The sequence below is a fragment of the Lutra lutra genome, chromosome 17 (genome assembly GCF_902655055.1).
Source record: "Lutra lutra chromosome 17, mLutLut1.2, whole genome shotgun sequence".
In the NCBI taxonomy this organism is placed as follows: Eukaryota; Metazoa; Chordata; class Mammalia; order Carnivora; family Mustelidae; genus Lutra; species Lutra lutra.
Genome location: NC_062294.1, coordinates 37,841,702 through 37,869,621, shown reverse-complemented (window position 1 = coordinate 37,869,621; position 27,920 = coordinate 37,841,702). Strand labels below are relative to the sequence as shown.

At 54.9% G+C, this 27,920-nt stretch overlaps 1 protein-coding gene across 1 annotated transcript; it reads right to left on the bottom strand.

Moving 5' to 3' along the window:
• Nucleotides 1-711: 711 nt before the first annotated feature.
• On the bottom strand, nucleotides 712-27,718 carry VSTM2B (V-set and transmembrane domain containing 2B). Its single transcript, XM_047712558.1, has 6 exons — nucleotides 27,479-27,718; nucleotides 26,452-27,075; nucleotides 25,712-25,896; nucleotides 24,755-24,784; nucleotides 22,913-23,402; nucleotides 712-1,258 (listed from the first exon to the last, which is right to left on the bottom strand). The coding sequence occupies exons 2-6, from the start codon at nucleotides 26,531-26,533 to the stop codon at nucleotides 1,170-1,172; spliced, it is 876 nt and encodes a 291-aa protein (XP_047568514.1). The 5' UTR covers nucleotides 26,534-27,075; nucleotides 27,479-27,718; the 3' UTR covers nucleotides 712-1,169.
• Between the last annotated feature and the right edge of the window lie 202 nt (nucleotides 27,719-27,920).

Below are 27,920 nucleotides of genomic sequence, written 5' to 3'. Positions count from 1 at the left end.
TTGCTAGGCTAACAAATCTAATGGGTTCTAGCTATTTAATGTGATCCTATCATGGAATGCATAACAGCCCCCACGTCATGTCTTTTCCTTTAAGACATGTGACACCTACCCAGACACCTGTATTTCAGAGGCTCAAAGCTATCTCTCCATGCATATAGAAAGAGTATGAGCTTCCCCATCTTCTTCCAAAATTCCCTTCTCAAGCTAGCAGTGAATCCAATGTGAAATAGTCTTATCTAAGTGGACAAATACGTTGCATAATTACTTTAAACCAAAAGGGGAAAATTGGTTCTTGATTTAAATTACACTCTTCCCAGCGACCGTCGTTCCTTCTGAACCCAGGCTGAGGGCTGCTCTCGATCCTGGCTCTGTGAGGTCCCCTGTGCCTTGTGGAGGCTGGGAAACACTCTGTCTGCTCTTGGCCAGGTTCCCTGGGCTGTCCTCCATGCTGGGCTGCATCCTGCCAAGTGTGCAGCTGGCTTCAAAGAACAAGAGGTCATGGCATTCGGGCTGTTTTAGGCTCCTGGGCTTAACATTCATACATGCCTGCAGAAAGGTTATTTCAAAGTTGTTTTTTATTCAACTGTTATCAGCAATATACAATACAGTTTATAAACAAGTGTCTGGCCTTGTTTCCAATCTTTATTTAAAAATAAATATTATTGACAGTGAATTTTAATTATGATAAGATGTATCTTTTTTAATCAAAATGTCTCAAAAGAAATAATTTAATAAAAAAAGGAAAGCCCCCAAAGAAAAGAAGTAAATAAAAAATTCCTAAACACAATAATCTACTAAAAATATTTTGCTTTGTCAGAAAGGCTTTGACCCAACATTTTTACATAGTATCCTAAAGATAACTGCTCAACAGTTCGTGCAAAATGAAGACTTGGAGGAAAAGTTTAGAAAAGAAAAATACATTGAAGTAGAGAAATCACGGATCCCATGCATACTGCATGGCCCAAATTCCATCTTATTTGGAAACTAGATGCATTATTTTAGGTGTTCTACATTTGAGTAACCTCCCCTAAAATAGGATTTATTCATTTTCCACGTGGACTCTGTCATGCTTCTCTCAGTCTCTCTGTGTCCATCTGGGGCTGCGGGCCTCACACCGGGTCCAGGCAGGTCGTGTGGGGCGGCTGAGGTGAGCAGGATGGCCATGTCTGTCAGTGCCCCACCAGCAGGCGAAGGAACTTATGCAGACCTAGCAGGAGCAGGGACAGGAGTGGGTCTGTGGCTGAGCTAGGGCCAGTGCCTGCAGGGGATGAGAAAATGGGCACAGTGAACGCCTGATGCATGAGAACCTAGTGGCCATGAGCAGACCAGAGAGAAGCTGGGCACGTAGCTGATGCTTGGTAGCGGTTCCCTACAACAATGAGGCATTTTGCCGTTTGTTGTTTTCAGACCACCCGTTTTAGACGCCTACTGTGTTCAGACAAAAGGTACCCTGGCCTGAAGCTGGGTGAGTTAGGTTGCAGTTCTCAAGTCCACGTTGTTATTTTAGCTAAATAAAAAGACAATATACTCCCCCCACCACCACTCCCTTCAACGTATACTGCAAAGTACCCTCTGCAGGGAAGCCCCAGCTTCCCCTCTTCTCTAGGGAGACTCCACGACTTCACATGAATCCAACCCCTCCAAACCCTGCCTGAATCGCACAGTTTAGCATTACAAATGCTTTCTTAGGGATCCTGATGTTTCTGAGTCCTCTTCCCATGTACAGACAGTGGAGCCCTTGGGGTCAAAGTGGGGAGCTCAGAAATCACTGGTTGGTGGAGGTTAGGGGGCTGGGTTCCTGGAAGAGTGACGCCTGCACAGTTCTAGTGGGAGGTCACTTCCATCTGCTTCTCCGGTGCTGCCATTAACTCGGGTCCCTGGCCCACCACAGGAATGATGACATGTGTCTTCATTCTGCCTTTCCTGGGCAGCCTGCTCTGGCTTCCTGCCCATCTGTCATCAGGGTCTACGTCTACTGGAGGTCTCTGGTGTAACCTGGGACAGGCCTACCTGTGAACCCCAGGCTTTCGTTTGGAAGGTGGGATGCCCCAGGGGTCCTGAGAGAAGCCAGTGTAGAAGTGCTGCCCAAACCCTGGGGAAAGCCCTGCCCCTAAGCCCTGCTTAGGGTCTGGCTTCATGAATGCAGTTTCTAACCCCAGCCTGCTCACTGGCACCCCCTGGAGGCCTCTCTCCTCCCTTCACTCCAGCTAACCAGCTGGGCTGCCGCTCTGCACCTGGATGGAGAGAGGCGGGAGGCCCTTCCCTGTGCCAAGCAGGCCAGGTTTCTGGTTTTCCTGACCAGGCTGGGCCTGAACCTATGACCTGCCCCTCTCTCCAGTTGAAAGAGCCAGTAATCTTCTATTCAAGGTGTTTCCCCCAATCACAAATCCATCTTGCTCTGGAAATCACTGTATTCTGGGCCCGTCTCCCTTGGTAGAAGGAGGAGGATGGATCAATGATCCAGGGGCCACTCCTGCTGCAGACTCTGGGATTCCATCTGCCCATTTTGGGAAACAGGCTGTGTTCGAACATCTGAATGGAAGGGGGGTGGGGGCCATCTGTGGTGCGCCTCTCGCCCATAGTGAATCGTTTCCAAGCACAGTCTGAGACCCTGCGGAGAAGCACAAGGAAGGACAGGACAAATCCAAGTGTGCTGACCTTCCTCTTCAGACACTGATTTTCCACACAGGTGTTGCTACTGGCCATCCTTGCAGCCTGGTCGGAGCGGTCCTGTGCATCTTGCCATCCATCAGTGAGGAGGACCAGGGTATGCTGGTCACTCCAAAGACTCGGTTGGATCCTCCTTTGCTGCTTTTCACTGTCACACATCACTGGAAAGGATGAGGGTGGGTGTGGAGACGGATGTGTTGATGGATGGCCGGGTGCCTGGACTCAGGTGCACGGAAACGGGGCAGAGAGCTGCCTCTTGGGCACCCAGGTCTCACATGACCAGACTGGGCCCATTGGCCTCCAGATCTCCTGGCTCAGATCTTTGTGCTCCTGCAAACCCTGACACTCAGGCAGAGGCAGGTGGGACCAAACAGCCACATGAGGCATTGGAAAGCAGAGGGATGTGCACAGCAGAACAGAGACCCTCGAGGGATGCAGGGGCGGGAGAAAGGGCAATTGGGCTCGTGAGCCAGACAAGGTAAACGTCACCTGCGGAACTCTGTGCATAGGAGATGTGAGGAGAAATTTTAATTTTCCTCCAAATACTGCTGACTGGCCTTTCCCAGTATCACACTATCACCTCCTCCCATTGCAAAGTTTTAGAATTGCACGAGACTTCCCAAAGACCCTGGATTAAAACAATCAGCCTGCCATTCATTGCTGGGCCAGAGTGGAAGCAGCAGGGGCTGGTGGGTCCCGGAGGCCAGCGCCTGGGGCCGGCAGACGCCAAGGTCTCTGGTGTCTCTGCTGATGGATGTCTGTGGGGGGACAGCCAGGCTTTGGCTCCTGGGTGACATGTCATCCACTCCCTGGCCTAGTGTCACCATAGAGTGGGCCCAGGGTGGTGGTGTCGGGCAGTGGGCTGACACCTGGGAGAGAGGCTTCCGAGCCAGCCTGCTGTGTGACCTGGGTGTGACCTGTGTGACTTGCTGTGTGACCCTGTACCTCTCCGGGTCTTGTGATACTCATGGCTCCTTACAGTTAACAAGCACTTGTCATGATGCACAAGGTTGGGGTCAGATCAAGCAAGGTCACAGTGGCAGACTGCAGAAATGACCACACTCTCCTTCCCTCATCTCTGCGATCCCCACAGCTGTACCCTATGGTGGTGTCCCCGACACCCTGGGCTAGGTCACATGACTTGCTTTGGCCAGTGAACATTATCAAGTATGAGGCAAGCCAAGGCTTGCCCTTCTTCTGTGCCTCTTGTAGCCTGTGACCAAGCCTGGGCCAGCCTGCAGCAGGACAAAAGCCATGAGATGTCCCCGCTCGGCCTGTCTAGTCCAATCAGTCCTCAGCTGAAAGTTCAGCTGTGCAGAGAAGCATGAGTGAGCCCAGATGAGAACGGCAGATCACGAGCTAATGAATGGTTCTCACATTACACCAAAGCCTCCGAATTTTCGAGTGCCCTGTCACACAATCATGTCAACATCAGTGCCTCAAACACAGTCGGTTGCTTTGCAAATAAATCTTATCAAAAAGGGTAACATAATCACTTTTCTGAAAAGCGCTGGAGAAAAACAGAATGTGGGAGGTTATGGTTCTCTCAAGAGGAAAATTTCCCAAGAGAATAAGCAGGTTAAATGATCTCCCCAGCCCTTTCTTACAAGACAGACGGACGTCCCTGGATCTTTGGTGGGAGAAGGACTGAGTTTTTGTTTGGAATGTTTTGGAATGTTTTGTTTGAAAGTTTTGGAATGTCTTGCCAATCCTCGCTGGATATACAAACACACGCCTGGCTTCCCGAATGAATCAGGGCCGATGGAGCAAGACTGACTTCCAGGGGCAATTCAGGATTCTGGCAGTCCAGTGTCGCCCTCCCCAGGTGCCAGCTCCTGAGAGGGACAAGGACGGTTAGCACGAGGCTGCTGGGCCCCCCTCAACAGCTGCTGCCCCCGTCCCTGTCTTCACTTTCCTGGAGTGAACCAGGACAGCTCACTGTGTCGGGGCCCACCTTCCCTGGGCAGGGCCGGGCATGTGCCTCAGCTGGGGTAGGATCTCCTGTACTGGCCTCTTTCATTATGCCGCGTGAGGCGGCCCTGTTCCAGGGGGCCTGAGGCTGCTGCGCAATGGAATGGGGGCCGTCTCTGTATCTATTTCCTCCCTTCCCAAGGACTACCAGGAATAGCACTGGAACACAAAGAAGTTTATTTGTCATGATTAAGCTGGAAAATCAGGCTGCTTCCAATCAAACTGGAAAATCAGAGGTGAGGGAAGCCCTCTGATGGGATAGTGGCTGATTCATTCTTTAATTTAACAAGTAGCACCGTTTTGCTAATCATTCTTAAAGAAATCAAAGCTGCTTTTGCTCTGTGAATATTAACTTTTATCCTTGAGATGGTGAGCGGGATAAGACGCCTCCTGGAGCCATTTAAGAGGCTCCCAAAGAAGCCAGTGGGGGCCCTCAGCCCCCATGGGCACAGCAGAGGCGCCAGCCCAGCTGCTTCTGACCGGGAAGTCCCACTTTTCCACGGACACAACAATGGCAGAATGCCAAATGCCCCATCAGAAAACAGCACGGCTCTCTGAGGCCATCTGAGGCCTCGTGACAAAGGTGCAGGAGGAGGTTTTTCTTGGGTCATCTCCTGGGACCCCTGCCCTGTCCACAATGTCTGGAGGCTGAGCCCATGAGTCAGGTTCCTGGTGGGGGAGGGCCTGCAGGGGAAACAGCAGGAAACCCCCACTACATCCCAGATGCCCACAGGCGTGGGAGCCCTGATGGGACCGCCCCCTCTCTGTGGACATCAGAAGCATGGTGAGCTGCTCCCCGGCTGGCTGAAGGGGTACGGCTAGCCAGGGCAGCCACCGTCCTCCCTCTATGCACCCTGCCTGCCCTTCCCAGGTTCCCTGGCCTTGGGGGTAACTTCTGCCCCGATGTGGTCTGTAGCACCTGCCACACAGCCATGGACAGGAGACAGCTGCAGGCCTGCAGGTGGCCTGGCTACTGTCGTGGAGGGGCTGGCCTGAGTCAGCCTCAGAGTCCAGTGCTGCTCTGAGGCTGTTTTGTTTTTGTTTTTGCTATAGATTAAAAACCAAAATGTGGTCCCGGTTTGCAAAGAATAAATAAAGTTCAGATACATTTGAGGCCTGGCTCTACCTACCAAAACAGATAACTGGTTGGTTCTGGCCCTCACGGCCTGGGCTCAGTTGGAGGTTCACTCTGAGGGCTGACAGCACAATGCTGGGCCCTTCCCTTCCCAGTACTGCCCTAGAATATTCCATGCTGAGTACAGGTGGCCAGAGACCAGTCTGGTCTCCACAGACAAGCCAGCCCACCAGAGAACAAGGGTAGCCTAACGTAAGGGCTGTGAGGAGGGTCGTGAGGACAGTCCCCTCCTCTAAGTCACCCAGAGCAAGGCCACATGAGTCTGTTCTGCACTTTGTGCTGTCATAACACCTCTTTTAAATACAGGCTTCTTGGCTAGAAAAGTAGGAAGCCAAGTGAGTGACCTGGATGAGGCCTTACAGCGCTGATGTCCAGTGTGGGCCTTTCCCCTTTTGCTCTGCCTCAAAGTGAGAGGGGAGGGCTGGCCCCCAAGAGGCAGCAGCCTACGTGTGGCTGGTCTTTATGGGATGGCCTCGGACCTCCATGTAGCCATGGGACAGAGGGCTGTCTGGCTGGAGCAGCCAGGGATGGCCTGGCCCTCACTCCTGTTCCCATCAGTGGCTCCACTCCCTCCTGGACCCGTTGTGGAGGGGGCCAAGTCCCAGCTGAAGGAGAGGGTCCCTCTTAGAGAATCCCAAGGCCAGGGTGCAGGGGGCTTCTCTCTGGGTTTTTAGGGGCTTGTGAAGCGGAGCAGAAAGGACATGTAGGAGTCACCCTGGCCAAGGTGGAGACGCCTGACCCAGAACATCAGGCTAGAGCTGTAGGCAGGGTCGGAGCACTCCTGCGGGCTGGCCTCTCCCTCTTCTTCACCACCCCACCCCCTTCTCCAGCCCCACCTCCCTGGCAGGAATCACCAGCTCCCACAGAGCCCAGGGGCAACAGCAGGGAGAAGGAGAGGGAAGAGGCCACTGGAGGCTCAGTATGGTCTGCAGAGGGGTCTGGCTTGGTGCACACAGTTTTAAAAATTCTAAATTATAATCCAACATGCAAAACTGGGGAGGAGGCTTTTACATGAAAGCAGAGGTTTGGGCGTCTACTGCCAACCCCCAAGTTCCAGCCACCCTGGGAAGGTACTCCTCCCAGCTACATGGCCCATAGCTGGGGGCTCTTCTCAGCCGGATTCTGCTGCTCATTGCTCCCTCCCTGTCCCCAGCTGGACCAAGGGTGGCTGCCAGTTACCCCCCGGCCCTCGAGCACTTGGGGCTCCCTTCGCTCAGCCAGCCTCGCTCGTCTCCACCACCCAGCCTGGCCCTCAGTGGCCCCTGACTTTGCAGCCCCCTAGCCAGCTCTGTGGCAGCATCCAGGAGGCCGGGCCTTGGTCCTGCCTCAGTTTGTACCTTGTTGTGTGAAGACAGACACTGGCCCTCCCTGCTCTGATACTCCTGACTTGAGCATGGCCACCAGCACCCATGCCGCCGCCGCGGTTCTCTGCCTCCCCACCAGACGCCATGCCGAGCAGGCCACACAACCCCGCCACGGCTGAGTGGGAAGAGGCCAGCCTTGCAAGGAGGCAACTTCCCTTGTTGGCGTTTTAATTAAAGCCTCTTCATGGATATTTATTCAAAGGGAGTCAGCAAGGAATAACTGGGCACCAACAGAATTGGACAGAATTGATTTCTGCCATAAAATTAATGCATGCCGGTAACTAGGGCAGAAACTAGGCACAACCAGTGCAGTTGGGCTTTAAAGGAAACGGAGACGTTGGGAAGGAAAGCTGGGCGTGGAAGGAAGAGCTGCAGGAGAGCAGATGGGACGAGGGTCCCTCGGTCCCATGTTGATCCGCCCTGCTGCTTGGCCTGCCCCGGGCCTGGGTGGGAAGACAAGCTGTCCTCCGGCAGCCTCAGTGTCCAGCCAGTGGGAGGAGCCCTGGGGCGAAAGGGGCAGGGGCAGGGGTGGGACACTCGTTTTAGCCCTTGCTTGCCGTGTCTTCTGTGCACGGCCCCCGCGCTCCCTAAAGCATCTTCCTGTCTCCGTCACCACCCGTTGCTCACGCCCTTCTTCAGACACACCTGCAGAGCTCTCTCTGAGGTGCAGAGCCCCTCTGCTATAGGAGAAAGAGCAACCATCTCAGGGCTACAGCTGGGCTTCTCTGTGACACTCCCTAACAACCTCACCTTTGCTGCCCCCCTGCCAGCCGACCTGCTCTCCAGTCCACCGTTCTCTGTGAGCACCTGCAATGGACTCTGGGCTCACCCTGTGGCACCTTTGTTTCCTTTGTCTAGTTCTGACCTGTGCCTCAAGCCTGCAACCAGTGCCACGTCCTCTAGGAAGCCCTCCCTGAGCGCCCCAGCACAGAGGGTTTGGGACAAATGTCTGTACTGTTCATGTGGCCCTTTGTTTCTTTACCACTTCTCTCCCCATTACCATAAATGCCTTTCTTACAACATGTCCTGCCTTGGTGGAAGCCCAGGCACCAGAGGGCTGGCCTCAGACCTCCTCCTCTCCTCTGCCTCGGCAAGCAGCCCCGCCCTCAGTGAGAAATGGCGATCTGATGTGGGAGCGGATGTCCAGCACTGGGGAGTAGATGGCCCGAAGCAGACCCAGCCAGGCCCAAGCAGAGAGAGGCAAGCACCTTCAGAAAGAGGACAGCAGAGCTGGCTAGCCCCTGTTAGGGCAGACGCTGTCACAGTATGGTACATTAAATATAATCGTCCTGACTGTGGGAGTTGCTATTTCACTCTACTTCATGGGGGTGGGGGAAGGTGGGGGGGGTATTGAGATCCAGAGCCCTGAAGTACTCAAGGCCTAGGGTTGCCAGAGAAAATACAGGACAACAGCTAAGTTTGAATTTCAGGTAAACAATGAATAATTTTAAGTTCATGTATATCCCAAATACTGCATGGCACCTACTTGTACTCAAAGGCTATCGTTTGTTTCTTGTGATTCAATTAACTGGGTGTCCTATATTTTCATTTTTTAAATCTGGCCTTACCAAGGGCCAGATAAATGGCAGAATCCACACTTATACCCAGACCGTCCGGCTGCTGTCCACACACCAACCCCCTGCTTAGACTAAGTCTCAAAACCAAAGAGCAGGAGTGCTTCTCCCCACCCCCCATGCCCCAGCTGGATCCCAGCCCCAAGCTGCTTCTGAGCGAGATGGCGTGGGGGGGAGATGTTCTTCTGTATTTTCACCTTCATAATGGCTTCTTAATGTGGCCACAACTTTGTTCTGAACTCCCTTCCAGCTTCCTATTTCTTTTGGGATCTCACTCCAAATGATCCCTTAATGGTGTCACTTAATGAAAATGGTAAACAAGTCTTTCCGTGTTGTCAGGAGGCAGAGCCAGGGATAGCCCTGACCACGGTGACCGTCAGGGTGCACCCTGGGCGGGGGGAGGGGGGCTCCCTCAGTGCTGGGACCATACTCATGGGGGATCTGCACTCTCCGTCCGGATTCTCTGAGCTCTGAGGCTGTAGGGTGCTAACAGCACAGGATTCTGGGTTCTCTCCTTTTACCCTCTCAGTGGCCTTAGGAGGTAGAAACCACTTTCCCCTCACCCAGGTGAGACCCAGAGAGGTTAAGGGGCTTGTTAAAGTTGCACAGCTGGTAGGCAGTATAGGTATAGGAGTTAATCTCTGGTGACTCCCTGGTAGCTGTGAGTGGAATCTCAGCTCCTTAGCCTCAGGGAGGCTCTTCCTGACCCCACTCAGGGATCCCTCTGCCTCATCTGCTTCCACAATGCTTCAGGTACCCCCACCTCCAGCAGACTGAGGTGCTGCATGGAGGCCGCTCACGCTGTCCCCTTTACTAGACGGCCCTGCTCTGTCTCCTCTGGCTGCCCACAGCCCACTCCCCTTCCCCAGCCCAGCCCAGCCCAACCCAGAGGCCCTTACAAGGTGACCTCCAAGACAGTTCTCCGGTCGCATACTACCCCCTGCTGAACTGTCCCGGCCCACCCTTGCCTGGTCCCTCTGTAAGGACCTATTTAGCCAGAGGCCTCCATCAAGGTTAAACAATAACGTTGTTTAACCCTTAAACTACCCCTGCTCCCCTTCCCCGAGGGGACTTACTTAAAAACAAGTCCCGGAAACCAGCCCCAGGTAACAAAGTCCAGATACAAGGGTGGGTCAGGCCAGGTGGAGACAGGAGATCAGTGGAAGGTTGCATACTGTCTCCCTAGCTACCAAAGAGTATGGGCCCCACCCTTTGGGAGCCTTTTGGGTGCCAATTCTAACCAAGGTGATAGGCTAGGTCAAATGTCTACTATAGGGTAGATTGTAATTCAGTTGGTCACCTAGCTTCACTGTGCAGCTTTCTCTGTGTGTTACAATTTCATTGGCCACCTGTGTGTGGCCAGGCCCAACCGTATGGCCTTTGGCCTTAAAAGCTAGTCTGTGAAACAGAGAAAGGTCGCCCTCTCTGTAAGAGGCGCAGCCCTGGCCGGTCAGTTTGATTCTTGATGCTCGACATGAAATAAAGCTTTGCTTGACCTTCGCTTTGTATCAGTCTTGCTCCTTTAATCACGGACCCATTATTGGGGGACCTAACACCTGGACCCTCCCTCTCATGAAATCAGCTCTCTCCTGGCAGGGCAGCGATGTTTCTGACTCCCCACATCCACTGATCCCAACAGCCAGGCATCCACTCAGCCAGAGGCCACAGCGCCCTTTCCAAATGCAAAGCACCCATCACACCCTGGCCCCCCAGGGGCTCCATCCCAGCTAGGAGATCTGACTCCTCACCTGGCCCCAGCCCAGCCCACCTTGCACCTTCCCACCTGCTTTCCAGCCCTGTCATCTACCGCACTGCTCACCCCGTGCCTGCCTTTTCCCCTAACGGGTTCCTCTGCACCCCTAAGGTCTCCCTCAGACACTGCATCCACTCGGACTCCATCTGGAGGCTCCCTGCCCCCTGTGGACTTGAGGGCAAGTTCTGATTCTCCCCAGCTGCCTTTGGGCGCCCGTGGGAGGTTCACCTTCTGACTCCTGTCTCCCAGCACCCTGCCCACACCCTGCAATGCTCATAAAATACAGGCTGAATGAATGAATGGACGTCTTTCTTAGTCTAAGCATCCAGACATTCACCAGATGCTTCACATTTGGAATCTCATTTTTCATCTTCAAACACAAGCTGGTGCTGGAGGCCAGTTGCTACCATACTGATCTGACCTTTCAACTGCCCGAGACTGTGTGCGCAGGTCTCTTTGTCCAACTTTTCCTCAAACGAATTTCACTGTTTTATATTCATTTTCCCTTTACGGTAATTTCTTCATTAAAAATTTTTTGTTCTGTTATGTTACATGCAGTCTGTAAGCCACTTCAAATTCTTCCCTTAGAAGGTGACATATATATACACTACTTGTATACCCTATGTAATTTGTGTATTTTTGTATTTTATATATATATATATATATATATATATATATATATATAAATATCTGGACTATATCCATTGCTTTTTAAATCTAAAGCAGTAGAACCCCCTTTTTAAGCTAATTGCTGCATGGAACCCTGATATTTCAAGCCATTAGAAAAACCGAACAGCTCTGGTTAAAGCTGGGGATAGGGCTGGAGCTCAGGGTTCCAAGGAACACAGCTTGAGAACCATTCACCAGAGGCTCTTCAGGACCCTTTCCAGATCTGAAACACACAGACCTGTGGCTTCTGGGGCACTAGGGTGCCTATTACACAGACAGGGAATGGAGGACCTGCCAGGGCTTCAAATTAGTGGACCCTGCCCCTCTTTGGGGTATCCTAGCCCCATCCATATCCCACACGTCCCCTCTACAGCCTTTGTGTCCTTTGACAGAGTGTGCCCCAGACACCCCAGGTCAGACAAACGTTGGGCACTCAATGCCGGCTCAATGAAGCCTGCTTAGTGTGTGGGTCCAGGACTCAGCTTCCTTGCCCTGCCCTATGGAGTGGGACCTGGACATGAGGAGAGGCCGGAGGGCCAAGGACGAAGGGCTAAAGGTCCCCGAGCCCAGCACTGCCAGGACACAACTGCAAACCTTTCTTCTAGGTTCTGCCTTGACAGTGACCAGGTATTTCTTTCTGTTTCACACTGACGACTTTTCTTTAGGAATACAATTTAACTGAAAAGGTTAACACATTTTAATTGCCCAGGGATAGTGCTCTGAAAATTCTTTAACATGTGCTCATTAAATAAAATTAGCACAGAGGAGCTGCCCAGGATATGTCACGCATTAAAATATGACTCTGTAGACTAGAATGCATTATGAATTATTGCCTTGTGTATTTTTTGTTACATTAGTCTTTAATGCGAATATAGTTATTCCTGCCCACCTGGAGATTTGATTTTTTTTGATGCTTGAAAAAAATGTATCCACATTGAGTTTTGGATGGATAATAATCATCCAATCAGTCTTGGTCAGGCTGCATTCACCAGAGTGCCCAGTGTCCAGCAGATGGAAAGGTCCCCCACTCTTGTCCTTCATCAGGGAGTGATGGTGGTGCCTTCTAAAGGCTGAAGGGATAGGGGAGCTGGAGCAGGCTGGAGACTAGCTGTGTCCACTTGCCTCACCCATTCTTACTGTGCCTGGGGACTACAGACAGAACCAAGGGCTCACATGGAATTCTGAGCTGAACCAGTTTGTGCCATGCCACTGCCTAGGAAACTTCTTCTGGAATATAGACTGCACATGTAGTGTCAGGTTTGGGCAATGCCAACCCTGGGCATGTCTGCAGCCCCAACCCCACTCATTCTGTAAGACCCAACATGTACCCTACATGTACCCATCTTCCCATTCCTGTTTCATCTACGTGTCCACTCATCCTTCCTTTTATCCCCCATTTGCCCATCCATTCACCTATTCACATTCTTCCTTCCATCTATCTTCACCTACCCTCATCCTTCCATCCACCTACACTTTCACTCCTCCTTCTATCCATTCTCACTTCCACTCAACCTTCCATCCACCCACACATCCACTCATCCTTCCATCCATTCATCTACATGTCCACATGTCCTTCCAACTGTCTACACCTCTGTCCATCCTTCCATCCACCCACACTTCCACTCATCCTTCCATCCATTCATCCACACATCCATTTGTCCTTCCATCCATCCACCCATCTACACACCCACTCATCTTTCCTTCTGCTCATCCCTACCCTCTTACCATACTTTCACATCTTTCCCTTTACTCAGCCACGGGCTTGTTTTCCACCCCCCACCAGTCCCACCACCTATCTAACCAAACAGGTAGTCTAAGACCCATCATCTCTTAGCTGGATCACTGCCTCTAAAGTGGCTTCTCCACATCCACTCTGTCCTCACCTCTCCAACCTCCACACTGCAGCCAGAGTTCTGGTTCCAAAAACATCATCCCTTATCACCCACTTGCTCCCCATTCTGTTGCCCATAGGACAAAGCCCAAACTCCCATCTCTATCATAAGGCCGTATGGAGTAGGAGCTCTGAACTACTCTTTACTTACCTTTCCTTTCCCTCTGTTCCCTTTCTTGTTTTGTTGCCCCAACTGCAATAATTTTTTGTCAGGTCTTTGTACTCTCCTGTTCCCTCCTGCCATGCTACAGGATCTTTGCACACACTATCCCCTCTTCTTAGAAACCCAACCTACTCTCTTTACCCTCTTTCTTTACTCTTAACCATCTTTCAGATTATGGCTCATGCGTCACTCCCTCAGACACCCTTCCCTGACTGAGTCAAGTCTCCCTATTTTTAGCTCCTATAGCTCATGGGCCTCTCATTTAGAGTAACCAGCCATGACTGCAAATTTTCACTTGCCATGTGACTATCTGATCAATGTCTGCTTCTCTCTCTGTCAGACTCTGAGGACCTTGTATGTGTCCTCAATGCCTAGCACAGTTCCTGCACATAAAAGATGTTCAACGTACATTAGTTGAATGAACGAGTGAATGGATGAATGAACTAGTGCCAGGCCCAATGAACACGGAGTAGGGAGGATAAAGACCTGAGAAAGAACTGGGCCTACCTCCCTGGGGTATCAGCCTGGCATCTTCCAGACACTGACTCTGTGACAGAGAAGGAAATGTTGGGAGACCCGAGATAGCAGTGGAGCCCTTCTGGGTGCTCAGGGTGAATGAGACCCCTTTGGCCGAGGGTCAGCAAAGCTCTCCTCCCTTCTGTGAAGTGATCTCTACTGGTCCCACCTTTTCTGAGCCCTACTTGTGCCCCAGCTGAGCGCTGAATTCATTCTCAGCGTACTTGCTTGGTCTGACCACCACTTTGAGACTGTGAGCTCCTCCCTGAGATAGGGGCTGGGGCTCCCTGATGCTCTGGGCAGTCCCCTGCCCCTTGGCTCTGGCCAGACCAAATATGGTTGGCCAAGAGCCCCCTCTCAGGATGAGCCACGGCATGATGTCAGCTCTCCCTCCTTCCGGTTTATTAAAGATCCTTCATCTGGGCCAAGTGGCATTTCTGTGAGAATCAGTTGTAATAAAAGTTGCTAGAAGGGGACTCACATGGCAGCTGGGCTTTCCTAGTTAAAGAAAATGGATTTCCTCCTGAGGAAAGCTGATGGGCAGGGGGCCAGAAATGAGCAGAGTAAGGGGCTCTCTGTCTTTGCCGACAGACATTAAGAGTAGGTGGGCCTCCTTTTTGGTGAGTCTGCATGGGCTTTCTGTGCTGGGTGGAAGGAAGGCTCCCATGGGGCAGGGAGGGGTGTGGCTGGGCAGAAGGGGCCCTGGCCTTCAGCCCTGCAAATAGCCCTCTCAGGCTCCCAGCACCTCCCCATGGTGGTCTTTGTCCTACCTTCTCCCCACTGGTCCTTGGGACCAACCAACACCTTGATTGGTCATCATCAAGCACAGTGAGCCACAGCAAGGGCATTTGGGTAGAGCATGAACATGAAAAGCAATGACAGGACCTCGTGTGGAAGAGCCAGTGCAAGCCCAGGCCTGTGACAGTGGCCCCAAGCCCCATCCCTCCACAGGCGCCTCTCTGTGGGACACCGGGCTTTCCCACAAAAGCGGTTCTACCTTGAGTGCTAAGAGTCCCAGCAAGGGGGACGTGGGGCACCCCGTCCCCAGTGCAGGCCTGCTCTGGAGGCTCTTTGGCTATTTGACTGTCACCAAAGGTGTTGTTCCTTCTGCTCCCTTCTCCTGTGGAGGGGTCCTTGTCTAGTGCTACAAACACCAGGCTCTCCTCAGAACTTGGCTTTCCAGCCACCAAAGGGCCTGTCTCCTCCCATCACAATGGCCTGTGGACAGCAGCCTATACAACCCTGAACCAAGGCCAGGGATAACACAGGTGCACAGAGTGGCCTACAAGCAGGTGCACACACATGGTGTGGTTTAAGGTGGAACTCCAGAGAAGCCAGGATAAGCCTGTCCATGCTTACCAAGGAGCTCCTAACTCATCGAAAACAGCCACAGCCAGGCCAGGACGAGGGCGTAGAGTCCTCCCCACTTCCTACCTGGAAAAGGCACTGAGAGAAAAAGGACAAAAATAGCAACCCACTGAGCCATTTACAGTCTGAAGGCACTTTCTGTTCTGAAGCTCCTCAGCTTCCTCCCATTGCTTTTAGCTCCATGATGCTCACAGCATGTGCAGAGGGAGAAATGTCTCAGAGTGAGGGCTCAGATCTGAGCACCATGAAGGGATCCTGGACAGTCAATGCCATTTGCCCAAATAATGCAGGTAACAGGAGTCAGCATCTACTGAGGCTTTTCTAGGCGGCAGGCCCTGCGCTAAGCTCAGCTCTCTCTGTAGATTATCTCCTCTGATGCTGGCACAGGTCCAGGGACCATCCAGACGAGAACTGATGTGGAAGTCACACATGGGGCACATGGATCAGGATTCGGATCCGAGCAGTTGGACTCATGCGGAAAATGGGAAGCATGGTACTTATGAAGGTTAGGGGGGATAAGGCACACATACTGTGATATCTCGGCGGTCGGGGCTCTGTAGGGCCCAGAAATGGGGCGAGTGTTGTGGCACCCACCCCTGGATTGCTTATGAGCCATCTCACTGAACAGTAAGGAACGTTCGAAATGTCAGGAGGAAGAATGAAATGTCTGAGAAAGGTGGCAAGGAAAGCTTCTTTCTGAATTGTTCTTGGCCTCCAGGTTTGCGCTTTTTCTCTTCCACCATAAGGGGCAGCTCCTGAGAGAAGTGACTGGGCCACGTCCCCAGGGCTCGCCCTTCATGGGCGCCAGGTGTCCAGCTGGGAGCACTCAGGCCACGCCCTGTTTGTAGTTGGCTTCCAGACATGAGGGGTCTGTCCCCCACATCAGCCCTTCTGGCCAGGTGGTCGCTTCTGAGCTGGACAGAGCAGAGCCCCCGGGGGTGGCTGAAAGCTGGGGAGAAAGCTTTTGAAATGTCCACTTTGGCCCTATTTTGTGCAGACAGAGGCCCCCCAAACCTTCCGCTTGAACCGGAAACACCAGAAGCCAGTCCAGAGTGGCTTTGATGTTTCAGTCCAAGGAGTGATAATGTGGAACACAACGACCAGTAATTTCCAGAAGCAGCCTCCCCAGGACTGCCAGCTGGCCTGCCTCTCCAGGAGGGCACAGGTCTCACGCTCTTGTCAGAAGCTGAGAGGCCCCTCCTGTAGCTATTTGCATGGCGAGCTGCTCAGTAGCAGCTAAACCCAGAGGTAGCCCAGAGGAGGCCGAATTGGTTAAGTCATCTTGGTATTTATAGCACACCTTCCCCAAGAGTAGCAAAACCACTGACAAGCAGGCTAGTTTCCCCAGAAGCCCCACCACAGGGTAGGTCTGTCACCCTTCAAGGAACAGGTGGGGATCGGCAGTTACGGGGACCAGGCCTGTTTGCTGGTGATCCTAAACTTCCCTGCTGTCCTTACATAAGACAAAGGGAAGCTTCTCACGCTTCAGATAGGAGTTTCTGAAAGATGCCTGGTAACAGTCAGCAAAGCTCGGAGGAATAGAAAAGATAATTCTTTTTTTCCTTCTGTGCTGCAAAGAAGTGTTCGAACCAAGCCAGCATCTCCCATAAAGCTCAGGAGTTTAGACCACAGCCAAGCCCTTGCCTCTGTCCACATGGGGCAGAACTAATCAATATCATATTACAAAAGCACTTGACCTTATTTATCCCCACAGATGCTTGGGGAATCCTTAATATTCAGAGCTTTAAAAGTGTTGCACCTGGCTTATTAATGAGAAGCTCCTTGGTGGGTTTGGCTCCCAGTGACATTTAGAAAGGCCGGCTCTCTACTTTTCTCGTGGGGGCTTCCCCCTGAGCTGGGGAAGGGGTCTGTGCCCTGGGGAGGGGACCGTGTGATGAAGGGAGACAGGAGGAGTTATGCAGAACACCAAAAAGGAGGGAAACCCGGTGTGGGCGTGTGGCCCATAATCAGTGCTCAGTAAAAGGCAAGTTCTGTTCATCGTCATTGCAATCCATAGGGTAGCTGTTTTGTTCTTAATTTGGGGTCTCCCTTATGCAGAGAGAATGGCCACGCAATGAGCTGGCTAACCACTTAGTGGTGGATGAAGGTCATCCCATCTGGTGTGACTTTCTCAATTCATGTGGCTCAGGATGGGGAGGGAGGCAAGGCCTCCAGCGGCTTTCCCAGGACTGACCTAAGCAGGCGGACAAAGCTCCAGGTGCCTCTTTGTGTCAGAAACTGCACACTCCCTATGGGAAGCCTCCTCTGATTGCCTTTGGTGGATGAGGAGACTTTGGAACTTCCACTGACACAGACTTCTTTGTGGCGGAGATCCACAGGTGCCCTTGACACTCTTGAGCTAGGTGCATGGCCACCATCGCTGGTTCCTGCTCATGGCAGTCACAGGACTGGCCCATGGGGCCGAGGGTGCCATGCAGCCAATAATCACACACGTTTACTGTCAGGGATCATGCAGGCCTCTCTCACCAGCTGCTGAGGCTCAGCCATTTTCTTTATGAAATCCTTTAGTTTTCTCTTTCAGGATGCTCAGGGAGCCTCGCCCTCTTCTCTGGGACAAATTTTGTCAGATTTATTTTCTCTTTAATTATGATCCTCATGTCACATCAGAGCTTAAGGGAAGAGTGAATTGTTTATTGAAGGCAATTGTTTTGGGGGTCTTCATGGGTCCGGGGAGATTGGGAACACCGGGTGACTCTCGCCTGGCCCTGCTGGCCTGGGTGGAGACTTTCCCAGCTCCACAGAGACTCTCCCAGGTTGGTCATCCCCGGGGGCCACAGGCTGAGAGTGAGGGCCTTCACCTTGTCCACAGCCCCCTTCTGGCATGGTTTACAGTTGCCATGGCGACACCCAAGGATGCTCCTCTCAATGGCTCCCAGCAGTAAGAGCCTCTTGAAAGCTGGCACACCCATGGCCTTGACTCTCTCTCTCATTAGTAATTGAAATACTGAGAGCCAGTTCCCTGTGTGGGCCCCAGGCTGCAGTTTGCCACATCAGCCGGCTCTCTGTAGGGGCCTGGGCGCCTCTCCTTGGAGCCAGAGCCTTGAGGCTAATTAGAGGTTCACATGCCACAGATCTGATCCCCAGGTCCCTGCAGAGGGGAACCTCTTGCCAACACACAAGCCATTGAGTTGCAAACTGTATTCTTCTGAGGCTGCCGTTGGCTTCACTGTGGCACTGACGCCTTTCCCGATTAGAAGGGTTTGTCTGGAAGATACTCTGTTTTGTTCTCTCTCTCTTTTTTATTTTTTCTAGAAGTGGCAATCAGCAACAAAGTGTTCATAAAAAATAGGTCAGCGTTCAGATTAATTAGGAGCCAGATTTACGAGGACGTGGCTAAGAAGGGGCCTGGTCTCCTGTGCCAACTCCGCTGTGCTAATCCAGCCCATGTTATTTTTAAGCACAAATATCAAAATGTCTCTTGACAAATGAGACGTGAAATGAATGAGTTTTTGGACATAAACTTTTAGTGCAAATATGTATTTGGCTGTGTTGGGCACCTAAGGGGCACAGGAAGGGTTTTCTGGCCTGGCTGGGCAGTAGTTAAAGGACAGACATTCAAGTGAGTACCCACCTCCCCACCCCCCTGCAACACACATACACACCCGCCCCTTTCCTGGCATTGCTGAAGTAGCTTGCTTGAAAAACGGAGGAACACAGTATTGTCTGGGACTTCTTTCTTCCAGGAGCAATTGCTTTACCGATGACTGTCTGGGGAGATGGGCTGGGACCAGCCCTGAGGCAGCCATTCTCAAACAGCCAGAGTGTTCCCTTGACCCAGGCTGGAATGGCCTTTTTAGCTAGAAACTCAGCTTTGGGTTTGTCTTGGAATTGGGGTGGGGTGGAAACCCTCTTCCTCCATCTGAGAGTTGGGTTAACCCCGGTGCACCTCCCGAATCGTCATCCACCTCTCTGCACTCCACTCTAAGCCCCTGGGCTCTGGTCCCTCCAGGCCACCTCGTCAGAGTCCTTGCCCGCAGCTCTCAGGAGGGTTTGGCCAGTGGGAGGCCCGCACAGGAACTGGAGGGCAGGAGGAAAGTGAGGTCCTTGCTGGGCCATCCAACCAAGGCCGCAGCTCCCGTCAGGCAGGCCGCCCCATCTGGCCAGTCCCTCCAGGTTATACTAATTGCTCCCCCTTTGCCCCTTCAGGCCAGGGGTGCTAACGGCTCCCACTGTCCCCAGCCCTGGGGACTGGCACTCATCTTTTGTTGGCTACCTTAGCCCTGTCCACACCTTCAAAAATTACTCTCGTCGCCTCTCCCCAGTGATCCTGTTTGAATGTGCTATTTGCTTTGCCAGCACCTGACTGATAAACTGTCAGTACTACGTGCTTGTTAACCAGGTGGCAGCAGTCCTTGCTGGCGCCCTGTCCTCGAGGCTGCTGAAAACTGTGAGCAAGGGAGGTCAGGCCTGAGGTCACGGTCTCAAGCTCCCTGTCCGGCTCATGCTGCTGACGGCTCTGGCGGATTGGCTGGCCTGCTGCATCCAGGGAGTTTCAGCAGGACCCTGCATGGCTCAGTGACACACCCCTGCAGAGCGGTGATCAACGCCTGTCACCTAAAACACCATGTTCAGGCTTTGTCCCACTGACAGCCCAAACCTGGGTGGCCTTGGGTGGTAGGCGGGATGGGACACATAGGACCACATGGGCCCCCTCCTTGGGATCCAGGCCATTTGGGTATGTTTGTGGATTAGAAATCAGTTCATATACTTCTCCATGGCCACAATGGGGCACAGAGGTACCCAGAGCACCAAGACTCTCCCAAGACCTTCACCTGGAGATGGGAAGATACAGGCTTTCTGGTTTTTTGGCAGAAGGCCCACCTCTGGCCTTCTGAATGGAGCTGGAAAGAAACTTGGGGTTCTTTCTGAGATGTGTCTATGCAGTTCCAGGCCTATTCAGGAGCCGGCAACTTATAGGGATGACAGAGACCTTAGGGGCCACCACACCCCCATCCTGGTGGCACTGCCCTATCAGCCCTGTTGGGAGTCCACTTGGTGTGCTTTTCAGAGGGAATGCACACTACAAGCCACTCCATGGGAGGACAGAGGAGCCCCCGTTAAAATGCTGCCCTGTGGGGGGCAAGTGCCCAAGGCCCCACCTGCCGGGGGTCCTGAGCACTACACCCTCAGAATGGAACGGGTGTGAGACCTTCTAGATCTTCCAGAAAGGGCACAATCTGTGCCACCTTCCACAGTGGGGGTCCTGTTGTGGGAATGAGTGACCCTGGAGCACCTTGTGGCCAGCCCAGAGACTGGATATCAGACCAGCGATGCCAGGCACACTCAGATCAGCCCTGGTTGGGCTCAGGGTGTCAAAGTTCTGGCTGGGGAGAGAATATTCAAGCAGGAATGAGCTTGTGGCCTTGGTCTCATTAACACCTTTTGTGAACACTATCAAGTTCGTTCTCAAAGATCTTTTTCATATGATGCTTCCTTGACCTAAGCCTTTAAAGGTCCCTATTGGATCCACTTAGCATCTATGGTCCTCAGCAGTGGGTGTGGCCTCCAACTGCCAACCACTCAGCTTCATCTCCCCCATTCCCTCCTCTGTGGCAACAGCAGGTAATGGCTCTGGTGATGATAATGAACATTTACATAGAAATTTCCACACTGAGCTCCCTCTGCAGTCAGGGATTCCCACTCTCTTTTACAGATGAGGACATACATTCAGAGCTGTTAGACCACTTGCTTAAGTCATTCATACATTAAGTGCTGGGAGCACAACTCACATCTGGTCCAGCCTTCTGAACTCTCTGCTCTGCCACTACTCATGGTCTATGGAACATCCCAGAGGAATGTTCCGGCCAGAGACATGTGCATTTACTTGCTGGGGCCCAAGGGCATAGAGCAGAGGGTTTTTTTTTTTTTTTTTTCACCAACACAATTAAGCCACTCACTCTACAAGTCAATAAAAACTTTTCCAGGAGACCTACTGTGTGCTAGACAAAGATGGCTAACCCCCTAAAATTTATGTTCCCCTTCCACTGAGAAGAGACAGGACATGAGGTCGGAAAGCAGCTGCCACGCTGAGGGCTACATTTTCCAGCCTGCCTTGCAGCTCTGTTGCCCCACGTGACTGAGTTCTGGCCAAAAGGTGAGAAGGAAAGTAACCTTTACCACTTGTAGGCCTGGTCTTTAAACACTTGACTTGCCATTCTCTACAACAGCTTTGCTCCGAGAGAGTTCACCCCTACCAAAATGATTTCAGTGGCCATTCTCTTAGTCTTCCAAGAACAATACAAACTTAGAACCATTCTAAATGTATAAGAAAGAAGTCAATTTGTTATCTACAATGTATGCCTCAGAGCATGAGAGCTTGGTTTTCTCAGGGAACTGGATTGAGAATGTTGCTTCTGTTTACTTCCATCTGTTGGCTATAAGTTAATGCCCAGAGTGACCCTGGCAGGCACATTTTGAAGATGGGAAAGTGCATGTCAGCCTGGGTCCCTGAATGAATTCACGGAACAGAGCCTCTATCCCACCCCACTCCACCCCCGACTTCAGAGCAGCATGAGACGTGAACCAGAAATAATACAGTTGAATTGTGTTAAGCACTGGCATTTTAGGGTTTATTTGTCACAGCAGCTAGTGTTATCTCACACTTACATAGGGGATAGAAAATTCCAAGTCAGGTGGGGAAGGCCGGGGCTGTTTGGAGAGGGGCCCTCCACAGATCTCAGCTCACCCACCTTCTCCCACAGCCTGGGGGGAAAGTCTTGTGGGGAGCTGTGTGGAGCTTAAGATCCAGCCAGAAGCCTGAGCTGCATGGAGAGACCCCCCCCCACCAAAGGGCAGTGGAAATGAACTGACACGAAGACAGACAGATAGGGTCTCAACTGTTGGAAAGCTTCAGAACCAGCCAAGGGAGACAGGCTGGGATCCTTGTCACCTCAGATTCCATTGGAGAGCCCAGGATCCTGCCTCCTTAACCAGCTCTATGTTGCTGGTGAGCGGCCTGCACTTTGAGAAGCACGAGCCTAGGGCACAGTGTGCTCCATCCCACAGTGACGTTTATAGGTCACTGTCGAAGAACTCAGACACCTAGTGCTGCAAAGCCAGTAGAGATGCTCTCTCTGGGACTATGCGTCAAACAAGTCTGGGGTCCTGCCCCAGAGCTGTCTGCCCGGGGCAGTCAGTCTGTTTTCCCTTCTGCTCTCCAACTCCCCTTTCTCCTGTCCCCCCATCATCTCTCCCAGCCCTTTCAGCTCCCTAGGAAAGCAGGTCTTAACCTCTGGGTGCCCGGCTAACCATGGCAAGGCTCTATCTTCACGCCCCCATTCCCCAAGAAGGCCCAAAGGGGACTATTTATAGCAGAGCCTGTGCCTAGGACCAGTCTGGACTTAGCCAAAGAGAACAGAGGCTGCACAGCCAGTCTTACCCACAGCCTCCGACAATGTCTGCTCTAGCAATCAGCATCCAAACGCCCACTGTCTGAGTTGTAACCACCTCCTCCCACTCTGGGCGCTAGAGCCCTACCCTCTAGGCTCTCAGGGCTCCAGGAGAAAAGGGTCCAGTTCTCCAAACTCAAGAGAGGGCTCCCCACACTGCAGCCACGGGTGTACCGGGAGATCGGGACAGGCCGGCCCCCAACTCCTTCATAAATACACATCTTGAATGCTTCTGAGCAACCAGCAATAAACAGGAAACTCAGGAAGTGAGGGAGACCAAATGAGGCTGCGGAAAACTTGCCCCAGGCGCACCCAAGTGCACTACCAATCATCAGGCAAACTCAAATGCCAGAGTCCCTCCCCTACTCCCCCCGGCCCCCGTTCCGCAGCCCCCGCGCAAGCGCGTCCCCTCTCGGCACCTTCCCTTACCTGAGCCGTGCCTCTGGCGAAGAAGGACCGCCTGGCCCAGTGGCGGTGACGCCGACGAAGCTGCGGCCGCAGCCGCGACGGTGGTCGTGGCTGCGTGGGCCGCGGAGGGGGCTGCCGCCTCGGGGACTGCGGGACCCGGGACCGCAGGAGGACTCCCCGGAGGCAGGCTTTTGTCGCCGCGGCCGGGGTCGGAGGTGGCGCGGCCCGCGGCACCGGTGGCACCCACGTTGTTGGCGTTGGAGGCGCTGTTGGCGCTGTTGGCGCCGTGGCGACGCGGGCCGCTGCTCTGAATGTGGGACACGGCCTCGGCGGCCTGCATGTTGGGCGGCGCAAAGCGCGAGAGCACGCGCAGCAACGCCTGGGCCTTGTGCTCCTGCGTGTCATCGTCGCTGTAGTCGGACACGCGGCATTCGTACACGCCTTCGTCCTGCCGCCGCACGGCGGACAGCCGCAGCCGGTGTGAGATGTCATTGCCCTGGACGCGCACGGTCTGCAAGAGAGCAGGCGCTGGGGTCAGAGGCTGGGATGCGCAAGCCCACAGCAAGCTCTCCAGCAGCGTAGTGCCGCGCGCCCCACTTCTGCTTTTGCGCCCTCATGCCGCAGCACCCCAGCACCTCTCGCACTCAGGTCTGCCCCTGGTGACTCAGTTTTTCTTTCATCCCCCGTCTCCCCAGAGGCATGGGACTCCCAAACCTGACTGGAGCCTGGATGGCCCTACCCATTGCTCCGTGTCCCCATCATCTTAAGCGAATGCATCATGTTACATCCGCTGGCCAAACTATGCTTCTGTCCATCAGAGAAGCAGAACCCACCCCTCCTTCCTCCTTTCTTCACCTTGGAAAATTCTGGCTTGGCCTCCTGTCGCTAAACCACCGCAGGGCCTTAAGCCCAGCCCTCCACATCCACTTCCACCAACGTTCCTTTACTCTGGAATCCAGAGGGCCTGGGTTAGTGCCTGAAGGACAGCCACTTGGCTCTCAAGAGTACACATAAATATCTGCTTCCCCTCTCCACCCTGCCCTTCACAGCTCACCCTCCACCCTTCTGAGGATGTAGGCAACGCGGAGGCTGCTGCTGGGCTCCCCCGGCTCTGCTACTTTTGAGTCTGCATTTCAGAGAGGCAGCCCGAAGCTTCCTACAAGCCCACCTCCCCCGCGGCCTGGAGGATACGGTGGCAAGCAACCGCTTTGAGGCACTCACCTCGGAACCCAGCGCATGATGAGGCCCCAGTGGTTTCCAAGCCCTGATATTTCCACGCTCCAGGTAGGAGAGCTTGGACGCATCTCCTCCTTGAGTTATAGATCCCAAGACTCCGGCCCCTAGCAGCTCCGCCAATTCCCCTTACCCCTCCCCGCCCCCCACCTTCCCCCAGGACCTGCCGACAGCACCCGGCACCGGACCTGAAAGCCACGCAAAGGAGAGCAATGCGGTGGAGGGCGCCACTTGGGCGCCGGGTGTGTGGGGGCGGGGGCGGGAAGGCCCACCAGTTGGCGAACGGGTCAAGGCCAGCGCGCTCCAGTTGCTGGGAGACAAGCCAGCAGAGGAGAGGCAAGCCGATGCGCAGGGGTCTAGACGCGCAAGCCGGACGAAGGAGAGTTTTACAGGTGAGCGCCTCACAGAGAAAGGAGATTCAGGCCTGGGACCCTTGATTTACACAAAAGCGAACCGGATTCCACTAGCGGCGACAGATGGCGCCCCGACATGCCAAGCAACCGACAACGCAAGGCTGCGAGCAGGGCCCTACATCGCGCGGCCGCTGAGTCTTTCTAAAAGAGAGGAAAATGTGGGGCGCGAAGCGGCCAGAAGGGGTCTCCCGCGGCCCGCGCTGGGCTCCACACTTACGCTGATTTTAGTTGCATCCTTATTTGTTACCTAAAATGCAAAGAGGAAGAGAGACACATTAGGTTCTCGGCCTTCAGGCTCCGGGAACTCAGATGCGCCTCTGGCAAGGGGACTCTCCGCGGGCGGGCTAGGACTCGAAACCGCTCGGGATGTAGCCAGGCTGAAGTCATGAAGGACATGAGGATTTCCTGGAGTTTTACCCAGAAGGAAGCAGGGCTTGGAGCTAGCATGGTCCCTGGCGAAGGAGAGGCTGCCCTAGCACACCTGGCCGCCAGAGAGTAAAGGCTGGATTGCCACCAGGGTGGGAAGAAAGGCTCATCTCCCTCCCCCCCCCCCCCCCCCCCCGGAGCATCATCATTCCCTGCCGTGTTTCTCTAAACCCCGTGGAAAGCTGGACGGAGGGGCCCGTGTATCCGGACAGGACGCAGAGGGAGACGTGAGCAGTAACTCCGGGTGGGACCCTGGGTAGAGAGTAGGTGTAGTGTGTGTGTGTTAGACTGTATGTGAGAGGCCGGTTTAAGAGGCAGACAAACGGTGGGGGCCTTCCCTCCGATCCTGTGGGGGTTGGAGGTGCACTGCGGGCTTCTGGAACCCTGCCCAGAGGAGCTTAACTCCTTGGCCCTGTGCCCTGGGGACCTCGGAGTAGCAGAGGGCAGGGAAAGCCTGGCCCTACTAAGTGGTCTTCCTTCATCACCCACTACCCGCCTGACTCTGCGGCCGGCAGCCAGCAAGCAAGAGCAGACGAACTGGTTGAAGGGTTGCTTTTAAGAGAATTTTAAAGGAAAGGAGAAGGAAAGGGATTACCAAGACCGTGCTGTTGTTCAAGATGCTGCGGGAATGGGGGTTGTGGGAGACGGGCTGCTCCACAGGGCGGCGCCCCGCCTTCCTTGCCCGGGTTGCCCCAGCAGCCGGGGCCTGAGCCGGGTGAGCGCCGGCGCCGCGTGGGCGGCGGGTTACCTTGCTCCGGGCGCCGGGCACGCTGAGCGCCAGCTCGTGCAGCAGCTCCCGGGGCGGCTCCTTGAGGTACCACCACTGAATCTCCAGCGAATACGAGGTGGCTCCGCTAGCCCGGAAGGCGCAGGGCATTTCGATGTCGTCTCCCTCCCGTACTGTCACATCTTTGGGGACTTCGGTAAATGTAGCTGGGGGCGGGGAAGAGAGAGGCGTGACCAACTGTGGGGCGGGGGCCTGGGGCAACTCTAGGCGAGACTGTGCGTCCCGGCTCGCTGGCCTTTGTGCTTGCCACCCGGTAGCCACAAGCGTGGCCCAGGAGCTAGCAAAGTTCGGTCGAACAGCTGCCCGGCCCCAGCAGAGACCGGCTACCGCAGCAGGCTGCTTTCCTCCGGATCCGGCGGGGCGGCACGGGCAGCTTATGCTTCTACCCCGCTCCCAGCCGCACTGTCAGAGCCAGCCTGGGGCGCACCAACTCGCGCGCCCTGAAAGCCGCCTTTCCTCCGGAGCACCTGTCCGGCTTCAAATGACCCCGGAGAGTGCTCCACCGCTGCGGCGACCCTTCGCTGCTCTCCTCCCCCTACCCCTCTGGGCCTGGGCTGCACACCGGGATTGCTGGAGACCATGAAGCCTTCCCCTTCTCTTCCTTCTCCGGCTCCTTGGTGACCGGGACAGAACGGTTCTGGCGGCCCCGGCAAGGACTCCCCCGCCCGAGACCCCCGCGGCAGCAAAGTTCTCGCGCTCACCGTCGGCCACGAAGAGCAGCAGGGCGTGCAGCAGCAGCGGCGGCAGGTATCCGAGGGCTCCGAGAGGGTTCCGCTGTTCCATCTCCCGCGGGGGGCGCGGCGGCGGCGGGGGCCCGGGCGCCGAGAGGCAGCGGTGGCGGCAGCGTGGGCTCGGATCCGGCTCGGGGCTCGGGCTAGGACGCCTCGGAGCCTGCCATGGCCCCGCGCGGCGCCCCCTCCCCCGGCCGCCGGCGGCCGCCAATCAGCCCAGCTCCCTCGCCGGCTTGCCGGGCGCGGGTCCGGCGGGGGGCGCTGCGCGGGGGGCGCAGGACGCGAGGTCCCGCCGGGAGGCTACTGGTGATCTGTCCGTGCTTCCCTCTCTCGGGCCGTCCACAGGACGATGGGGAAGCTCAATTCAGTCTCTGCCCGGCGGGCCAGGCAGAGGCTGGGCCGCCCCGAGACCCATCCCTGGCCAAGGGAGTGCGCGCCTCAGAGCCGCGAGCTTCTGCCTCCCGGTCTCGTTCTGATTTGGCTCCCGAATGCCACCTCCTCCGGCTCCCGCCGAGCTCTCCCGCGGCCGCCCCCGCTGGTCCCTCCGCGTCTCTTTCCGCAAGGCGAGTGGGCGCTCAGCCGCGGCTTGCAGACCTGGCGTCCGACCCAGTGCAGCGCGGGGAGAGTGGGTCCGGCGTAGCGGACCCAGAGCCGGGGAGAGGCGGGGAGAGGGGGAGGGGAAGGAGAAAGGGAGGGGGCGGTCAGTGGCTGGGCGCGGAGCCGCCTCCACCGCTGCATCACCCCCGCCCTCCCCTCTTCTTCCACAGCCTGTACCGCCCCCGCCCCGGAGCGCGCCCCCCCCCCCCCACAGCGCGGGGGTCGCTTGGAGGGGCCACAATCTCTGTGGTTGGAGCGCAGCCCCGCCCGCACCCTCTTTGGCTGGGGGTCCTCCCACCCAAACTCTCCCTGGCTTCTTCCCAATCTTCCTCGCCCGAGACGGCCGCTTATCCCTGTGCCCCGCGGCCCTCTCCGCAGACCCCCGCCCTCAACTCCTTACCCCAGTTTGGGCAAAGAGCTGCACCGCTCTTTGTCCCAGGCCCAGGCCATGGCTGGTGGGTGGGCACCGGGGGCCAGGGAGAAGGGCGGAGCGCTGTGCTGGGCTGGGGACGAGGCCGGGTGACGGAGGCGACGCCGGGAGTCTGCAGTGTGCGAGCGAGAAGTGAGCGCAGAGCGCCCGGCGAGCAGGTGCCTGTGGCGCGGAGAGCGCACGAGCGAGCCAGCGAGCAGCGGCCGTGAGTGACGGCAGAGGCGGCGGGGGTGGGGTGGGGTGGGGAGCGCCCAGCACGACTCAGGGCTCCGGAGGTTTCCGAGCGGGGGTGGGGTTCCTGTACCTAAATCGTTGGCCCATGCGTGCCCACTCGTTCCTCGCCGTTCGCGGCCCTCTCTTTACCGGTGCAAGGCTAGGGGATCCTAAGGCGGCAAGAGGTCGGGTCCAGGGA